This window comes from Neoarius graeffei, chromosome 27 (genome assembly GCF_027579695.1).
Source record: "Neoarius graeffei isolate fNeoGra1 chromosome 27, fNeoGra1.pri, whole genome shotgun sequence".
NCBI lineage: Eukaryota > Metazoa > Chordata > Actinopteri > Siluriformes > Ariidae > Neoarius > Neoarius graeffei.
The window spans coordinates 44,246,767-44,267,256 of NC_083595.1; the positions used below are offsets into that span (position 1 = coordinate 44,246,767).

The 20,490-nt window shown below is 40.1% G+C and overlaps 1 protein-coding gene across 1 annotated transcript; it reads left to right on the top strand.

Moving 5' to 3' along the window:
• Positions 1 to 3,911: 3,911 nt before the first annotated feature.
• Positions 3,912 to 20,361, top strand: atp6v0d1 (ATPase H+ transporting V0 subunit d1). Its single transcript, XM_060911232.1, has 8 exons — positions 3,912 to 4,146; positions 9,232 to 9,403; positions 10,735 to 10,913; positions 12,570 to 12,649; positions 12,759 to 12,836; positions 13,563 to 13,739; positions 14,157 to 14,234; positions 19,143 to 20,361. Exons 1-8 carry the CDS (start codon positions 4,020 to 4,022, stop codon positions 19,302 to 19,304), a joined length of 1,053 nt encoding a protein of 350 aa, XP_060767215.1. The 5' UTR covers positions 3,912 to 4,019; the 3' UTR covers positions 19,305 to 20,361.
• Positions 20,362 to 20,490: the final 129 nt, after the last annotated feature.

Here is a 20,490-nt window from a genome sequence, read left to right on the forward strand (position 1 = left end):
TGTGAGATTCTGTTCAAATTGTTTTTTTTTCTTCTATGAAGCCTGAGCCATTTATTTTATTAGTTTATAATTATTGTTTAATTTAGTCTTCAGGAGAGACTGCCTGTACACAGTACTAGTATTAATAGTTTTTTTTTTCTTACATGAAAGCTGAGGCATTTATATTATATTTTAAGGTAACTTCATGTTGTGCTGTGAGGTTCTATGCACTTTAACTTTTGAACCAACAGGTGCATTTGGATAAGTAAAGCCTATTTTTCTGCATTTTTGTAGTCCTGGTAATCTTTTATACTGGTAAAGTTGTTTATAGGACCATTTCTCAGTGTCTTTGTTTTTTTAATCAATAGTTTTTCAGTAATAACTTAATATTTAACATATCACTCAATTTTAATCACAAAAAGAGAAAATCGCAACAATTTCTCTCAACTTTCACTTCCTCCCACAATATAATCGCAACAAAAACCTAAAAAAACCCGCAACTTTCATCGCAATTTTTTGGAAAACCCCCTGCAGCATCAGACATTTTAGCCCGCAACAATCACAAAAAAGGCCCGCGAAATCCTGGGGGGACTGGATAATGGATGGATGGACATTGTGTGGTGAAACAAATGGAAACAATCATGGATCAATGTTCAATTTAGAAAAAAAAAACCTAATTCCCTAGTATGCGCCAAGAAAAAACAAACAAGAGATATAACTAGAAGGGCACCCGGTAGAGTGCATACCTCCACCAAGCCACATATTAGAATAAACACTACACCACCGTGCCACCACTTCTTTAATTCCATGTATAATGGTAAACTACATGTAATATCTGATTATCAGACAAAAAATGGCTTAAAATAATGAAATTAAATGTTTCAACATTTAAAAAAATACTATAAACAGTAAGCAGTAAGCCATAATAAATGAAACAAAGTCAATATTTGGTGTGAGACAACCCTTTGCTTAAAAAAAATAGTAGTCTCAGGTACAATGAGTGCAGTTTTATGCAGAAATGAGCTGTAGGTTTTACTGAGCATCTTACAGAACCAGCCACAGTTCTTCTGGACACTTTGACTGTCACACTTACTTTTACTTACTTACTTTCACCTTCTACCCCTCCTGGGGCATTGGCCGCCAACAAGGGGTCTCCAGGCATCTCGATCTTGGGCTATCAGCTCTACCACCCAGCATCATACTTCTTCTTGCTGAAGACCCATCTCTACCCAGGACTAAGGTGTCTTTATTTCTTGGCGTTTCTGTAACTTGTGCCTTTTTACGGGGTGGGGTTGTTGGCCCTACGCCCAACCCCCAACCTGGAGGACCAGGGTCATTTGTGTAGGGTTTTCCTTCCCATAGACTCGTGACTTGCCAAAGTTAACGAGCCCTGTCTTCCCGGGTTTGACATCAGAGCTTCCTTTCTCTTTGATGGACTGCCTCCCAAGGCTATGAGCTCCATGTGCCTGGCATTTTAACCCATGGCTGGGGCAAGGTTGGTGCAGCACCAGGGTGTGTCCACATGCCGGTGGGCCTGTGCACTGCACATCTTGGGCCTTTGCTGCTCCGAGATCCCTCACAGTTTAGCCTGGGGTCGTAGGATGCCCAGTCACCGTGTGTTGCCACGAGGATGCACTATGAGAGTCTTGGTGGTGGAGAGGCTATGTACTGGCAGGGAGAAGCTTACGCACTCAGCTCTCTTTTTCGCCAAAGGCTAGCCAGTGGCAGTATCTGAAAGCAGATAGTTGCAAGCAAAACTTCAAACTACTCTACTTCTATCACACTTACGCATCACACACACCCTGTGGCATAGCCACCAACACATGACTGTCACACTTGCTTCTTAATTTTGCACTAAAACCCAGTCACCTTCATTATGTTTTCTTTTTTAATCTGAAATGTGGTCTCTTATAGAATATGCTGATCAGATACAAAGTTTTTTTTACCTCGCCCTGGACGGTGTAAGCGAGGTGAGGTATTGTAATCAGTGCGGTTTGTTTATCTGTGTGTCTGTCTGTTAACAATCTAGCGTCTAGACGGTTGCACCGATTGACTTCAAATTTTCAGGGTAGGTGGGCAATGGTCTGTAGATTACATAATTAAATTTTGGGGGGTAATCGGGTCAAGGTGAAGGTCAAGGTCACCGGAAAGGTCAAACTTTCTGTCAAAATAACATATTTTCCATTATAACTCAAAAACAGTTGCTGATAGACAGATGTTTACTATTATGAGCATATACAAACTCCCATATAGCCTTTCATTTGGCACCATGATCTTTGACCTTGAGTGACCTTGAAAGGTCAAACTCAAGGTCACGGATTTTCAGAGGGCTGTAACTTGAAAACGGTTGATGGTAGACAGATATTTACCATTATCAAATTATAAGAAGTGCCATATGGGCTTTCATTTGGTGCCATGATCTTTGACCTTGAGTGACCTTGAAAGGTCAACCTCAAGGTCACGGCTTTTCAGAGGGCTGTAACTTGAAAACGGTTGATGGTAGACAGATATTTACCATTATCAACTTATAAGAAGTGCCATATGAGCTTTCATTTGGTGCCATGATCTTTGACCTTGAGTGACCTTGAAAGGTCAACCTCAAGGTCACAGCTTTTCAGAGGGCTGTAACTTGAAAACGGTTGATGGTAGACAGATATTTACCATTATCAACTTATAAGAAGTGCCATATGGGCTTTCATTTGGTGCCATGACCTTTGAAAGGTCAAACTGAAGGTCATGGGTTTTCAAAGCGCTATAACTTTAAAATGGCTCACGATAGCTAGATGTTTACCATTATCAACATATAAGTCGTCCCATATAGGCTTTCAGTTGCTGCCATGACCTTTGACCTTGAATGACTTTGAAATGTCAAACTCAAGGTCGTGGATTTTCATAGGACTATAACCTGACAGCTGATGATTGAGAAATATTGCCATTATAAACATCAAGTTTCAAATCAAGTTTATTTGTACAGCGCTTTTAACAATAAACATTGTCGCAAAGCAGCTTTACAGAATTTGAACGACTTAAAACATGAGCTAATTTTATCCCTAATCTATCCCCAATGAGCAAGCCTGTGGCGACGGTGGCAAGGAAAAACTCCCTCAGACGACATGAGGAAGAAACCTCGAGAGGAACCAGACTCAAAAGGGAACCCATCCTCATTTGGGCAACAACAGACAGCCTGACTATAATATTAACAGTTTTAACAGGTATAACCCTCAACTGTCCTCATGGGGCCGTCCTTCACAGGAGTGGGGCGATAAAACTCCGACCAGACACAGGGCACCAGGATGGATAAACATCTCATCTCATTATCTCTAGCCACTTTATCCTGTTCTACAGGGTCGCAAGCAAGCTGGAGCCTATCCCAGCTGACTACGGGCGAAAGGTGGGGTACACCCTGGACAAGTCGCCAGGTCATCACAGGGCTGACACATAGACACAGACAACCATTCACACCTACGGTCAATTTAGAGTCACCAGTTAACCTAACCTGCATGTCTTTGGACTGTGGGGGAAACCGGAGCACCCAGAGGAAACCCACGCGGACACCATGCAAACTCCGCACAGAAAGGCCCTCGCCAGCCATGGGGTTCGAACCCGGACCTTCTTGCTGTTTGGCGACAGCGCTAACCACTACATCACCGTGCCGCCCTATTATAAACATATAGGTATAAAATAAGTGTTGCTGGGCGAGGTTTGTTCTGGTTGGCAACACTTGTTTATTTTCTGTAACATTTAATTTTGTGCTGGAAAACGAACGTTTGGGACTCTAAAATGTTTTTGTACTGACTCGGTAATGTAGAAGTCATAAAGTAGAAATCTATAACAACGTTTGTATGAAAAAACAAACAAACAGGGTGCTAAGACTTTTGCACAGTATTAGTTTATGAGAGTGACTCGGATGTGCACAGCTAGATCACGTGATCTGTCACATGAGCAGCTCTGTTCCTCTGCAGTCTGGCCCTCAGACACACTCTCTCGCCGTGTTAAGGATTTAATACCCTGTATCTAGAGAGATTTGAGAAATATTCATTATGCCGTTTTCGGAGTTATATTTTAATGTGGATAATGGCTATTTGGAAGGATTGGTGAGAGGTTTTAAGGCTGGAATCCTCACTCAGGGTGATTACTTGAACCTGGTTCAGTGTGAAACATTAGAAGGTGAGTGAGCTTGGATAGTCATGGTTTCTTTGCTAGCTGTCCGACCTTCATATCATTCCACATTTTGTTTTACACACACACACAATTATTTACGTATTATCTTTCGCTTTTTTTATTGCACGAAGTTAAGACTAGCTTAGCTAGCTACACAGCAGTTTGAGCTAGCACAAAGCATTTTAATAAAGCTAGCTAGCTAATCTAATCCTGCTCTCAATACATTCTGTTTAAATGTTCAAATTGTACAGCATAGAGTTGTATAAATGTCAAACTAAAACATACTAAGAACCGTGTTACTGGATTCAACATCAAAACGTCATCAGATAGCAAGCTAGCATAGCAAACCATGCTAGCTGGCTAGTCGTCTATGCTAGCACGTATTGAGTTCGTTTATTTGACGTGTACTTCCTGTGAGATAAATATTAAGGCCGCCTGTTTTGTTGACCTGCTCACATACAAGCCTCAGTGTAAAATTTCTTTGTCTTGTGACTTTTTTTTTTTTATATTACGGAAATCCTCCCAAACCTGACATTTCCAGTGATACTAACCGGTCACGTGATGAAGCTATGCTAACTAAGGTATAGCTAATCTTTCACAACACGACAATGGCCTGAAATCCTCATTAACCCATTTTTACACGACACCATGTTTTATTCAAATAATGTCTTCAAGGCGAGATTAAACAGGTGTAAAAATGTTTTCCAGCCATCTTGATGAACTACAATACAAACTGTCACCATTACTGGTATTTTCTGAGTCACAGGGATTTTCAGCCTCTTAGTTTGAGGAACTGGAAACAGTTCTGTCACAATCTTGGAAAAAAGAAATACATGCAAGTTGTCTGATTGTTCCCACTCTGAGATGGAACAGGTTTTAACACCGCTACCGTGCACTAAAGAGTTGCCTAGATGTCCAGTGTAGGATTGGATCAATACTGATATTGGTATCAGGTATCGGTTCAGTACTATAGCTTGACGGACGAAGTGAGGCAAGAGTCACCATGGAACATGATGTTTGCGGATGATATTGTGATATGTGGTGAAAGTAGAAAGGAGGTTGAGCTGGGCTTGGAGAGATGGAGGTATGCATTGGAACAAAGAGGAATGAAGGTGAGCAGTAGCAAAACAGAATACATGTGCATCAATGAGAATGGGGATGAGAGTGTAGTGAAGATGCAAGGAGTAGACGTAAAGAAAGTTGGTGAATTCAAGTACCTGGGGTCAACTGTGCAGGAAAATGGGGTGAGAAAGAGGGTGGAGCAGTTGGAGAAGGATTTCGGGAGTCATTTGTGATCGGAAAGTCCCAGCAAAAGTGAAAGGTAAGATGTATAAGACAGTAGAGAGACCAGCTGTGATGTATGGATTGGAGACCGTACCCTTAACGAAGAGACAGGAGGCGGAGTTGAGGATATTAAGGTTTGCGATGGGAGGTTGGACAGGATAAGGAACGAGCACATCAGAGGGACAGCGCATGCGGAGAGCTTGGGAATGAAGCTAAGAGAGATGAGACTGAGATGGTATGGGCACATCCTGAGAAGAGATGCAGAGCACGTTGGAAGGAGAATGTTGAGGATGGAGCTGCCAGGCAAATGAAAACAAGGAAGGCCAAAGAGGAGATGCATGGATGTGGTGAGAGAGGACATGAAAGTGGCAGGTGTGGTAGAGAAGGATGCGGAAGACAGGGAGCAATGGAGATGAAAGATCCGCTGTGGTGAACCGTAATCGGGAGCAGTCAAAAGAAGAGTATCGGTTCAGTACTGTGCCCAGTTATTGCTCTTATAACCAACATCCAGTACCATGTGATACTGTGTGACCTAAACATAATGTACATTGGTGCACTAATGAACAAAGTACACACGATTTCAGGATGAATTCGAAGGGCACTTGGAGAGCAAGGACCTCCATCAAGGACAATAATTGACTCTTCTATGATATGCAACCGAATCCACTTTACATTTCCAAAGCTACTAGAATATGTCTATATGTGTGTCCTGGAGAATTATTGGTATCTATTAATTCTTTGTTTGCAATCACGTGACTTTTTTTGCCTCCTGGTTCATTTCCGGTTTCCAAGTGACGGGTAACAATTAAAGATGGTGTCTGAGCCAAGCACACGTCCGTCGTCATCTTGTGGAAAACATTCTGCATATGACTGTTAACAGACTAGAACCAAAAGCAAAATCGAGATATCAAGAAAAATAAATATTTATGCGATGGATTGGCCCCCTACAGCTTTAAAAAAAAAAAAACGGACTTTTCAAGTGATTTCAACAACTTTCCAAACACACTACAGTTTCCAGACCTTTCCAATTATCTGGTTGTCCCAACACTGTTTTACACGAAGAATCAAATGAAAGCTTTAAGAAGTCTTGACGCCTGTAACTTTTTTTTTTTGTGGCTGGGCTCTTGACATTGTCCTTTAGAAGTCTTATTCCAATCTTATTTTTGCGAGGGTAAGTAATGTAAGCCAAAGTGTAGTACGCGATTCAAGTCGGTGCTGCTGTAGGCATTCTTATGAAGATAACTTTTGATTTGAGATCCATAAAATTGATGTACATACCTTTAACAAAATGATCGCTGCAAACACAAGCATGTGGACTCTCGATTCCTTTCGAACACAGTGAAAGATTTGCGAGAGTTTTTGTTCTTTCACCCTTATGCACGATTTCTTTTAGTATCATATAATACCTTTTGTCTTATTCTCAATTTGATCGGTTTGAACTCCCAAATACAGAGCAACAGTCTGGCGTATTTGGAGACAAAACACAAGAAGCGACTGTAAACAAGTACGATGCCTGCCCGTCAGCTGGAAATCTGAATACATAATGAGGCGGATCACTACCAGAAGTGACCTCTATTGCAAACCAAGAATATGGGTTGTGATTATGGAGTCATCGTATTTCTACACTGGCTATGTTTTCTCACTCTTGAACTCTACTGCCATCTACTGGATTTTTGAGATGTATTGCGTTGTTGAGTGCAGACTTCAGCCAAGGCAACATTAGTAAAAGTGAAACTGGAGTCTTGGATCCGTCCCATGATTCAGATCTGCACCAAAATGTTCTTCCTTGGCCCATGCGACACCATTCCACTAAGTTTCATGGAAATTGGTTCAGTAAGTTTTGTGCAATACTGCTTTGAGTCGGAGACAAATTCACAAACCACACCAAAAACAAAGCCTCCTTGGTGGATGTATTGATGGTGGACTACAAGCTGTGTTCTGTGAAAGTATCTTCCTACAGCATAAGTCACTGGATTAAACAACATGTGGCATTTAAACCGTCCCTTTTAATAGAGAACATGCAGAGAAGTATCACATAAAAATGAGAGCAAGATGCCATGAATTGCACCCACACAAAGTTTTGTGAGTATGGAAAAGAGAAGAAGAATCCAGAGAACCTGTTGAATGTGGGAGTATTTCAATTCTGTGAGCACCGAGTTCATGCATAGTATCAACATCTGTCTCGAGTGATCCACTTGGACATGGACATCCAAGACGCATTGTCATTCACACCTGGAATTTTGAATTCATGCATATTCTGTGACTATTTGCGTTCAGATTTGGTACAGCATTTAGTGCAGGACGAGGGTGTTCTTGCACATTTATAACGTCAGGCTTCCATCAGAGATGAGACAATGAAAGAAGCTACAAAAAGCACCTGATTTCATTTCTACTGTTTTAGCCACAAGACCCTACAGAATGCTGTAGCTGTGCAGTGGAGAGTTATTATCGGTGTATAGCGGAACATTATCAGTTCAGCATGATTTCCCAACAGTCTCACAGTGGCGATGATGCAGTCGATCGGGCGGTCATATCGTATGTTGCTGTCCGGGATGGATCGAAATGTATTTGCGTTCACGCTACAAATGTGGTGTAGCTATACACATCCCAGACCACTTCTGAATGTGGTTCGAGCTTTTAGATCACAATATGTCTTTGAGATGGATTTGACCCTGTTTACACCTGTACCACTTAGAATCGGCTCATCATGGATGCATGTTGATGCCAGGTGTGAGCGCGACCTGAGGTGTGCTTTTGTCGTCTCTCACTGACCAGAGGATCTAAATATTGCTTGTGAATTAAAGTTGCTTATATACAAGATGCCTTTACTGTCACTGTACAAGTGCAGTGAGATGACGTTTAGAACAAGCCAGCAGATGCTCAGTTAAATTTACTAAAGTATTTATAAAAAGTATAAAAGTACTTCAATAAAAAAGTAATACAAACACAAATATACACAGTAAGATTATTGAGGTAAGTAATAACTAATGCCGCTTTTCCACTACAAACGCGGCTGAGTTGGGCTGAGCCGTGCCGTGCTGAGTTGGGCTGAGTCGAGCTGAGTGGGGCTGTTGGAGTTGCATTTCGACTACAACCACGCTGAACCGTGCTGGCTGGAAGTGGGTGGACACATTGGGTGGAGTTAGCGAAAGTGGGTGGACGTCACGTGATGTCGTTAGGCGGTGCAAACAGTGACATCAGTGACCTTTTAAGCGGTAGTCTCACGACCCGGATAGTAAACAATAAACATGGAGGACATGGAGTCGTTAGTGTTGCTGGTCTTGGTGCTGTGGCTTGTTGTCACCGACAACGCCAACAGATACTGGCAAGAGCGTATAGATGAGGCAAGGTGCATAAGGCTTCAGAAATTCTCGTAATTCGTAATTCTTCTTCCGGGTTTACGGTGTTTACAGATCCCAGCGTGCTCGCGGGGCGTGTGTGGGCATGTGAGGACACTCCTCCTCACCAATCAGTGCACAGGGGAGTGTCTGCTCACGCCTCTAGCCCCACTCGGCTCGGTTTGGCTCGCTTCAGCCCTACTCCAAAACCGTGCGAGTTTTGGGTGCTAAGCAGGGCTGAAGCGAGCTGAGTCGTGCTGCTCTAAGGTAGTCGAAACACGAGCCGTGTCGGGCTGAAGTGAGCTGAAGCGAACTGAAGTGAGCTGAAAAAGGGTAGTGGAAAAGGGCCATAAGTAGGTTCCTCATTTCAGCATTGGAGTTAAGGTTGAAGACTAAAAACTATTCATATTCAGTGTGAAGATAATTGATTTTGTGCTGCTTCAGTTTGTGGTTTTTGTCTTCTCCTCAGATCTGAAGCTTCACCTGCAGAGCACGGATTATGGAAGCTTTCTGGCCAACGAAGCGTCTCCCCTCACCGTGTCTGTCATTGATGACAAGCTGAAGGAGAAGATGGTGGTGGAGTTCCGCCACATGAGGAACCAGTCATATGAGCCTTTGGCCAGCTTCATGGATTTCATCACGTAAATAATTCAGTTTTTGAATTTAGCTGAGTAAAATTTACAAGAAAATAATCGAATCAGATTAAGGCTTGGTCCCACAGTACCGATAACTGTAAATAAATAAATCAGTCCCCTGCAGTTTGTGGTTGGTGGTCACACCAGACCGATAATGATACCTATAGCCCAGGCCTGGGTTTATCCGTATCGATGAGATTGCTTCTGGAGCGATTTTTCCAGACCTGGACCTGATCCAATAAAACATCTGACCAATCAGGTAATTGTTTACATGTGACGTTGTTTGAGCACGTGCTGTTTTTCCCCAGGCATCTTTGTACATCTTTGTTGCATCATGAAGTCATGGAATATGGAGTCACAGAAAATAAAAAAAAAATAATATAATACAAAGTATGGCTCTTTTATTCACGGATATGTGATTTTCTGTGAAATTTCAATCGCGAATTAATAAAGTAAACATATAAATGCAGGTAAGATATTTTAATTATGAACTTCGGCAGTCCAAATATTTAATTGTTTTAGACTTCTTAATTTTTTGTCCGTGATGCATCATCCATATGAAATCAGTAACCAATCTGTAATATACTGAAATATCCGTGAATTATTAGCATCCATGATGTATCTGTATTAAAATCTGTAACCGCTCCATATTTTGGATCCTTTTTTATTATATTTTTGCAGTCTGTGACCCATCCGTATTTTATCAACCACCGGGAGTGTGTACATGGGTTGTTTTTGAGTCCAAGCTGTACAGTACGATCCGGAATAATGTGCTACTGCTTGGAAAAAACTTCCATGACTATTCCTAAGTTGCGTGCATTTATTTACCTGAGTGGCAGGACAAAGCGATATTATAATCGGGATTATAGTTGTGGTGTGACTGCTCCAGACTGGAACTAAATTCAGGCAGAGATATAGTCATAGCTGTAGTTATAGTTATCGGTGTTGTGGGACCGGGCCCTTAGTTGGGTGGGGGGTAAATATTCGCGCCTCTTTCTCACACACACAGCTGGACAATATAAGCTCACTGACCTGTAATGTTCAGGCTTTGACTTAGTTAATCATGCAGCTTTCAAACAATAGTTTAGCAGAATGTTATAATTGCACAATGCATCACGTGTAGGATGAATTTCCATGTGAACACTTGTGATATCACTAGTTTCCAGACTTTTCTGTTGTTGTTGTTTGTGAACATTAAGTATTTCCTTCTTTTTGCAAGTATGCCTATTTTGTGTTAATATCAGGAAGCAGGATTGAATTTAAAGGCTGTTTGTTTGTCAGCGATAAGAACTTTTTTTTTATTTTTCTGTGTAAAACCTGTCATGCTCTTATCACAGGTACAGCTACATGATTGATAATGTCATCCTCCTGATCACGGGCACGCTGCACCAGAGGGCTATCTCAGAGCTGGTGCCTAAATGCCACCCACTGGGCAGCTTTGAGCAGATGGAGGCAGTCAATATTGCCCAGACCCCTGCTGAGCTTTACAATGCCATCCTGGTTGATACACCACTGGGTAAGAAATTAACTTGAGTGGTGACCTGATGATTAATTTGTCGATTTGCTCATTTGTTTTTCTTATTAAGGAGAAAAAGACTGCTCTTTTTGAATTTTGTCTCATAGCAGGGTATGCCAATGTTCAGTTGTGGCACTCCTGTACAAAGACTGTCAGGTTTGGGAATACAAGTTAATTTTTATTAGCATTTACATTACAGAGGTCACAGGCAGCAGGGCGTGCACTCGACAGCGATTAAGGAAATTAATAATAATAATAAAATACGGAGGTGATTAGAAGAAATCACACATGCTGATTGGTTGAGAGATTAGGATTATTTCTCGATCATCACCTTGAGCGACTTGGCAAAATGGCGGCCAATCGCTTTGTCACCGTAAGTGAGGAAGAATTAGAAATTATGAAAGAAAATGCTGTTCTTAAAGGCAATAAAGATGTTATGAAGTTTGATCTAAAACTATTCAAAGATAAGGTGATTTATCTATTTCAGAACAAAGTATTTTATGTGACTTGGCATAGAAAAGTGAGACAAGCCTGCATGCATTACATTTGCATGCTGCTTTTGAAGATTGAAATAAATTATTCTTTTAATATGATTTTTTTTTTAATCACCCGTGTATTTGTATAGGTAATCGTATGGGGCAGAGTAAAATTAAGGATTAATTTCACGAGGGATTTCGAGGTTTTGAAAATTCAAAACTTTGAAATCACGAGTAAAATTGATCCTTAATTTTACGAGGAACCATACGGTTACTAGTTTATGATGTATAGGGCCAAATTCATACTTCGGAAGCCATTCAAGTTCACAACATTTTGTCATTCACGTTTTCTGAACCAATCAGGGCGCGAGACTATCTTGCATGTTTGAATCAGTTTCTAAAGCTTCTTTCATCATGACACAGCGACACGAGGATTTTGAAAGTGGTTTACAAAATTTTATTGGAACTTCTTTACGAAAGCAATTTTGTTGACAATTTGCTAATTTTTGTAACCGGAACCAAGCAACAAACTAGCTAATAGCATTTCAGAAATATGGCCCCATGTTAAGGAAAAAAGCCCTCCTTGATTGACCAATCAGAAATGAGTAATTTGGCCCTATGTATTTTATAAATACTAAAACAATTATCCATCTCAGGCTCAGTGAATATCGGTGAATAATAACCTCGACTTCGTCTCTGTTGTTATTATTAACTACTTATTAACTGAGCGCGAGGTCTTTACGGGAAAATAGCAGACCGAGGTCTTGACAGTATGTACAGAAAGACCTCGGTCTGATATTTTCCCATGATATTCATGATATTCACTGAGCCTTTGGTGAATAACTGTTAAATAATCATAGTAAACATGTCTGGATATTGTAACAGTGTAATATGGTAATATCACACAAGCCTTCATCATTGTGTATCAAGACCTCATCAAACAGATTACATCATGTTTGTCTTTTCAGATTTTTCGCATTAGTAGATTTAATACTGTTTCATTAAAGCAAAACAAAAACACAGCCACATTGTGTGCGTGATGGCATTGCACTTAGTTTTGAGTCAGCGGCTAATCTACTACCAAAGCTGTGGCACGATCTGAATGAGCTTGGTGTTGATTGCTTTAACGTTTATAGGACACACATTGCACTACATTACTTACACTTCTGTCTTGTTTCAGCTGCTTTCTTCCAGGATTGCATCTCCGAGCAGGATCTTGATGAGATGAACATCGAGATCATCCGTAACACCCTGTACAAGGTAAGAACCGCAACTCCCTTCTCTAGGAGAATCTTTCAGTGCCGTTAATAAGCAGGAAATGAGAGAACTGTTACAGTGGATGAATGTTTTTTCTTTTGTGCTTTTTCAGGCTTATCTTGAGGCCTTTTATAAGTTCTGCACCAATCTAGGTGGGACCACAGCAGACACAATGTGCCCTATTCTGGAAGTGAGTAAGCCTTTGGTACAGTGCATTTTAAAACCTATCATAAGGTGTCAGTTCATTTTTTATAGCAACAACTCTGTCAATAGTGTTAGCTGCAAGGCGAGTTGCAGGGTTTGTGTGTGTTTGTTCGAGTATGTTGTCATTTCTGTCGTAACAACTTAGACAGGTGTGTATGGAGGACTTCACATACACACACACACACACACACACACACACACATATATATATATATATATATATATATATATATATATATATATATATATATATATATAAATAATTTTTTTTGGGACACAGTCTCCAGTGTCGCTCCTTTATAACTGGAAAAGTTAAAGCTATAAGTTTAACTTCTTTGCCACTGGAAATTTTTCAGGACAAACGGGTATTGCAATTTCTCTGTAATATGACAATCTGCATTTATTTATTTATTTTTAATTTTTAAATTTTCCTACAATGAGAGAGTGAGTGATTTTATAGATGTAGGGAATAACAGGAATGAACTTGCTTCACAGATAATGAAACTACTATAAATCAATTGTGTATGACGTTTTTAATAATATATAAATAATATTTTGCAACATGGGTATAAGAAAATGGGAAAATAATGCTCATCCTTCAATGCATTCCGTCTCTGTTCTGCTAGAATGATGATGCTTTACTACTGCTTGTATTCTAAAGGAGGTTTTTTTTTGTTTGTTTGTTTGTTTTTTCCTTCCTCCCCTCATTCAGTTTGAAGCAGACCGGAGAGCCTTTATCATCACCATCAACTCATTTGGGACGGAGTTGTCTAAAGAGGACCGGGCTAAACTCTTCCCTCACTGTGGAAAGCTTTACCCAGAAGGCTTAGCACAGCTGGCACGCGCTGATGACTATGAGCAGGTCAAAGCGGTTGCTGACTACTATCCTGTAAGTTCTCACAGAACACTAGCACAAACATAGGTTATATAAAGTGATTTAATTTAAATGTTGTCAGTTTACATGAGATGTAAGTTAATTTTAGTTAAAAAAAAATGCTTTTGCTTATGGGGCTGTATCCCTCAGCCCTAGATGTGGAATATAGAAAATGTAGTCAAGGCATTTTGACAGAAAATATTTAAATATTATTTTAGGAAATCAAATAAAAATTAAATTAATAAATTAAAATAAAATTAAAGCTTTTTAATAATAGCTTTAATTTCTGGACGGCTTTTCAGTACCATTTTCCCAATTCGTGGCAGTTAGTCTTTTAAGCTGCAAGGAGCACTTTGATGTGTTTTAGGAAATGTGTGACAAGGCCACATTATGCCAAAAGCATCTTTTCTGTTTTTTAATGTTTTTTCTTAGGAATACAAGCTTCTGTTTGAGGGTGCTGGGAGTAACCCAGGAGATAAAACGCTGGAGGATCGCTTCTTTGAGCACGAGGTGAGCATGATCATGAAAGAGGACAGAGGAGACTATGAGTTTAAAGAGGACCAAAAGGACCACAATGTTTGCTTCTGGGATTATATTATAATAATAATAACGAGAGTGTCAATGACGGCATAGCTCACTCCGGCCCACCTTGTGCAATAAATGTTGCAAGCTATATACACTATATGCAAAAAAAAAAAAAAATATATATATATATATATATATATATATATATATATATATATATATATATATATATATATATATATAAGCTATATACACACACACTAGGAACACCGACCTATTTGCAGAAAGAATCCAAAACAGCGAAGAATTGACCGAGAAGAAGCGATTTCTGTTGAACTGCTCAATAAGGCTTAATTAGTCCATAACTTAATTAATAATTGTAATAGGCCATTTGCAGGAAATGGTCACGTGTCAATTTTCCCCATAGCAACAAGCCCGTGGTGGGCAGGCTAACTTGACATTCCTTGACAACCATAAGAGTTTGACTGGCGATGCGAAGCAATCCATTTCTACAATAGCTGTTTTCTGCTGTCTTTTTTTGACCTGAATTTTTGTGTGTACTTGGAAAAAGTTTGTGGTTTTAACTTCTGTCGTAAGTTAAAGCGAATCATTGGCCGTAAAAGAGTGTTTTTTGGACTCAAGTTGGTCACCGCCAAAAGAAATTCCCGTGCGAAATGGCGGATTTCTCAGACGTTTATAACTTACAATGTCTCCTTTTCTACCTTTATCATTCGCTTAATGTGTGAAGATTCTTGAAAATAAATACAGATATCTGTAGATGTCTTTTTAGCCAATAAGAAGCAGATTTATTCGCGTCATGATTCGCTTTAACTTACGACAGAAGTTAAAACCACAAACTTTTTCCAAGTACAGTGGTGCTTGAAAGTTTGTGAACCCTATAGAATTTATATTTTTGCATAAATATGACCTAAAACATCAGATTTTCACACAAGTCCTAAAAGTAGATCAAGAGAACCCAGTTAAACATATGAGACAAAAATATTTTACTTGGTCATTTTATTTATTGAGAAAATGATCCAATATTACATATCTGTGAGTGGCAAAAGTATGTGAGCCTCTAGGATTAGCAGTTAATTTGAAGGTGAAATTAGAGTCAGGTGTTTTCAATCAATGGGATGACAATCAGGTGTGAGTGGGCACCCTGTTTTATTTAAAGAACAGGGATCTATCAAAGTCTGATCTTCACAACACCATGTTTGTGGAAGTGTATCATAGCACAAACAAAGGAGATTTCTGAGGACCTCAGAAAAAGCGTTGTTGATGCTCATCAGGCTGGAAAAGGTTACAAAACCATCTCTAGAGAGTCTGGACTCCACCAATCCACAGTCAGACAGATTGTGTACAAGTGGAGGAAATTCAAGACCATTGTTACCCTCCCCAGGAGTGGTTGACCAACAAAGATCACTCCAAGAGCAAGGCGTGTAATAGTCGGTGAGGTCACGAAGGACCCCAGGGTAACTTCTAAGCAACTGAAGGCTTCTGTCACATTGGATAATGTTCATGAGTCCACCATCAGGAGAACAGTGAACAACAATGGTGTGAATGGCAGGGTTGCAAGGAGAAAGCCACTGCTCTCCAAAAAGAACATTGCTGCTCGTCTGCAGTTTGCTAAAGAGCACGTGGACAAGCCAGAAGGCTATTGGAAAAATGTTTTGTGGATGGATGAGACCAAAATAGAACTTTTTGGTTTAAATGAGAAGCGTTATGTTTGGAGAAAGGAAGACACTGCATTCCGGCATAAGAACCTTATCCCATCTGTGAAACATGGTTTGGGGCTGTTTTGCTGCATCTGGGCCAGGACTGCTTGCAATCACTGATGGAACAATGAATTCTGAATTATACCAGCAAATTCTAAAGCAAAATGTCAGGACATCTGTCCATGAACTGAATCTCAAGAGAAGGTGGGTCATGCAGCAAGACAACGACCCTAAGCACACAAGTCATTCTACCAATGAATGGTTAAAGAAGAATAAAGTTAATGTTTTGGAATGGCCAAGCCAAAGTCCTGACCTTAATCCAATGGAAATGTTGTGGAAGGACCTGAAGTGAGCAGTTCATGTGAGGAAACCCACTGACATCCCAGAGTTGAAGCTGTTCTGTACGGAGGAATGGGCTAAAATTCCTCCAAGCCGGTGTGCAGGACTGATCAACAGTTACCGGAAACGTTTAGTTGCAGTTATTGCTGCACAAGAGGGTCACACCAGATACTGAAAGCAAAGGTTCACATACTTTTGCCACTCACAGATATGTAATATTGGATCATTTTCCTCAATAAATAAAAGACCAAGTATAATATTTTTGTCTCATTTGTTTAACTGTGTTCTCTTTATGTACTTGTGTGAAAATCTGATGTTTTAGGTCATATTTATGCAGAAATAGAGAAAATTCTAAAGGTTTCACAAACTTTCAAGCACCACTGTACACACACATTCAGGTCAAAAAAGACAGTAGAAAAGGTAAAAACAGCTATTATAGAAATGGATTGCTTCGCATCGCCAGTCAAACTCTTATGGTTGTCAAGGAATGTCAAGTTAGCCTGCCCACCACGGGCTTGTTGCTATTGGGGAAAATTGACACGTGACCAATTCCTGCAAATGGCCTATTAAGCAAATCTGGGTAGAAGTTATATGTACCCTAGGTTCTAGAGCTGTGCAATATATCGTATTTTTATCACGATATCGATATTGGTGTCAAACGATATCAAAATTCATAATATCGATATGAAACGATTTTTTGTCATTTGTAAGGTAAAACAACCCTTCTGTCCCCTAAGGCACACCGTAGCCTTGTATACGTCATCCATTCTACTCCCGCGATATCTCCAACAGTAAAAAATCAGTTCTTCTGTTTTCATACGTGTCGGGTGATTTGATATATTGATTTGTTAATATGTTGTTTGATTTGCTTGCTAATAGTTATAATAATACAATTAACATATATTTACGTCATATTTTGGATGTGGGACTGGGTAATGTAAAAATGGCATCTACGGAAGAAAACAAGCACAACAATATTAGCACATATCCAGCTTGCTAGCTGTGTTAGATGTGTTAAACCGTGTGGATTTAAGTGGAATAATTGCGAGTCGTCCTGTGGTCAAGGCAGCGTTTTAAGGTAAGGCAATTTGGTTATTAATGTTGCCCGCCGCGGCATGTTGGGTTCATTTGATTTTGACTTGTGCATCTGCAGCTAGCATCATGCTTTGAAGTAGGTTCTGCTAAGGACGGGTTTATTGCGCGATGTAGACGGACTCAGATGTAATTACATTGTTTTTAAAATTCCGTGCGCTTAAAACGGTGTCCCCCTGCTAATCATGTAGCCCTAATCATGTGTTGCTTTTACTTTTCCTAATGGCGAGTGAAATATCTCTGCAAATGGTATTTCAATGCTGACATGCCAAAAAGATAGCGGAGTCCACATTTGGAAGATGAAGGAAGAGAAGCCTGATGCTTGAAAATAGATCGCTTAATCCACAACGCATATCTGTATTTGAGACATAACCTGCAACTAGTGGGGATGTTTTGGAATGACTGTGCATAGGGTGTTTTTGGCCACAGAACACTAACCCACAGTAGTAGGAGGACTACTGGGTTCGTGGATTTTGTCTGTTGACTGAGCGAAGCATGGTGTTTGCCTTGTGCCATTTCACGTAGCATCTAGCCGCAGTGCCACCTACACTTTCAGGGAATGTTTACATGCCGCTGAGCTATTTTCATGTATGTTAATTCTTAAGGACTTGTCTCTATATTGTGCGTGTTCACACACGGACTGGCCATCGGGAGTAGCGGGAGTTTTCCCGGTGGTTCAGTGTGGGCCGGCGGAGAAAAAAAAAAAAAAACAGTTGCGCGCTGGCCTTTAATATGATAAGCAATGTTAACAGTTTCTAAACTGTTAACATTGCTTATCATATTAAAGGCCAGCGCGCAACTGTAATAAGCAATGTTAACTGTTTCTTAAAGAAACTGTTAACATTGCTTATCATATTAAAGGCCAGCGCGCAACTGTTTTTTTTTTTTTTCTCCGCCGGCCCACGCTGAACCACCGGGAAAACTCCCGCTACTCCCGATGGCCAGTCCGTGTGTGTGCGTGTTTAATGTTGGTGTCTTAACAACACACAAGCTTACGTTGTAGTGTGTGTGAGAGAGAGATTTTATCATTGGCTGGCTACGAGCCAGTGTGGACGTTACGCAGTAATCACTGGTAATACCAGCGCTGGCTCCATCCTCTGTGATCGGAAATGTTGAGCGAGGAGAACGTGAGCCTATGTGCTTGCACAGTAAATAGTTTAAGTAAAAGGCGTTTCAGGGTACAACGGGAAGGGTTGACAGGTAGCCTATGAGGCCTGTACTATAAAAAATGTGACCTGGTGCCTCGGGTGTTGATGATCGGGGCTTTTAAAAAAAAGGTGTATAAATATCGTTTTAAAAATCGCGATATCGATATTTACTGAAAAAATCGTGATCTTGATTTTTTCCAATATCGAGCAGCCCTACTAGGTTCCCTTATCTTCATATCAGAAAAAATAAAAATCGGTGAAGAATTGAGGGAGAAGAAGCGATTTGTGTGGAAACTGCTCATTAGGGCTTAATTGCATCATATCGTCATTTATTAATTGCAATTATGCAAACTTGGGTAGAAGCTATATGCACACCAGGCAGACCTACCTTCCTGCCAAAAAGAATAAGCTGTTGAAGATTTGAAAAGTGATTTTTGTGAAATGTAGATGATGACTGATGGACGACACGTGATGATGGCATCAACTCATCACCCATCGGCCGGATGAGCTAATAATAAACTGTCTTGGTAGTGTTGCATTAGCAAACAACAGGTTGAGATTCTACATTTTAACCTCCATGTCTCTGATGTGTGCAGGTGAAGCTGAACAAACTGGCCTTCCTTAACCAGTTCCACTTCAGTGTGTTCTACGCGTATGTGAAGCTGAAGGAGCAGGAATGCCGCAACATCGTGTGGATTGCAGAGTGTATCGCGCAGAGACACCGCGCCAAGATCGACAACTATATCCCCATTTTCTAATCTTCAACCCGCTCATTAACTCTTGTCTCAAATTGTCATTCACACCCTGTTATTTATAAGTGCTGTATATTTTGAATCATTTCTATAATATCTAATGATGTATGTTTGTGTAGAAGTGCAGCTTTCAGGCAACAGCTTTCTCTGGTTGAGATTGAACGCGTTTACAGCCTGCCTTGGAGAGAATCGTCCTTGGTGGTGGTTCTTGGTTCGGTTAAAGTGTTAAACACTTTACTCTGGTACTTGGGGATCAAAGTAGAATTGATCACGCATCACACCGATGTTATGTTGGAGTTGCCATGTTTAATGTCTGTATTGTTTGACATCCTGGTACTGCACTCATACGCAACAGATTTTTCCTTGTAAATCAGCTGAGCTACTGTTTGTCTTTTATTTTAATGCATTAATATACAGATGGGCTGAAGGTCTTGAGTACTGATTCGTGGAACATCACTATGGGTAAAGCAAAAGAGCGTAATTGGACATTTTACTGACTTGAGGATTATGAGCGATTGAGTCAAACATTCCATGTTTTCACATGTCTGTACATCCATGGCTTATTGTACTAAAGAATTTTAATTTCTGAATGTTTCCATATGAAACCTTGCTGTATAGACATGTCACTTTCTCTTTGTAAAGCGAATTCCAGCACGATTATTTCTCTTGCTCTGAATTATCCAGTTGTTATGAGTATTAAGAAAGCATTAGTTGGGGAGGGGGGGGAACAACCCCTGAACATGAAATTCTGTGATATAAACCCACAAGTGTTGCTTTATCTTGTGTATGAATGCATTACTCTGTGTTGAAGCTAATGTGAATTGTGCTCTTCTCTTTTTGTAAATTAGCGTTGACTAACTTATGGTGTAGATCAAATTTTATCAACGAGAGCCACTTGTGAAAAGTCAGACCTCTGTAAGAATATGATTTAAATATGACCTCGCGTTCAGGTATCCCGTGCTGTAAAAATGAGTTTCTGTATTCCTGATTGTGTTTGAGAGAGTTGTATGGAATCTGTGTTTAAATCTGTCATTGGATTTCATTATTAAACACGTGTATTTAATGCATGGTGTTAAATATTTCATTACTAAAACTACCCAACCACATTATCCACATTAGAGCTTTTTGCCATTCTGTAATTTCCATATGAAAGCATTTTTTTTGGAGATGAAATGTATGGAAGAGCTCTGAG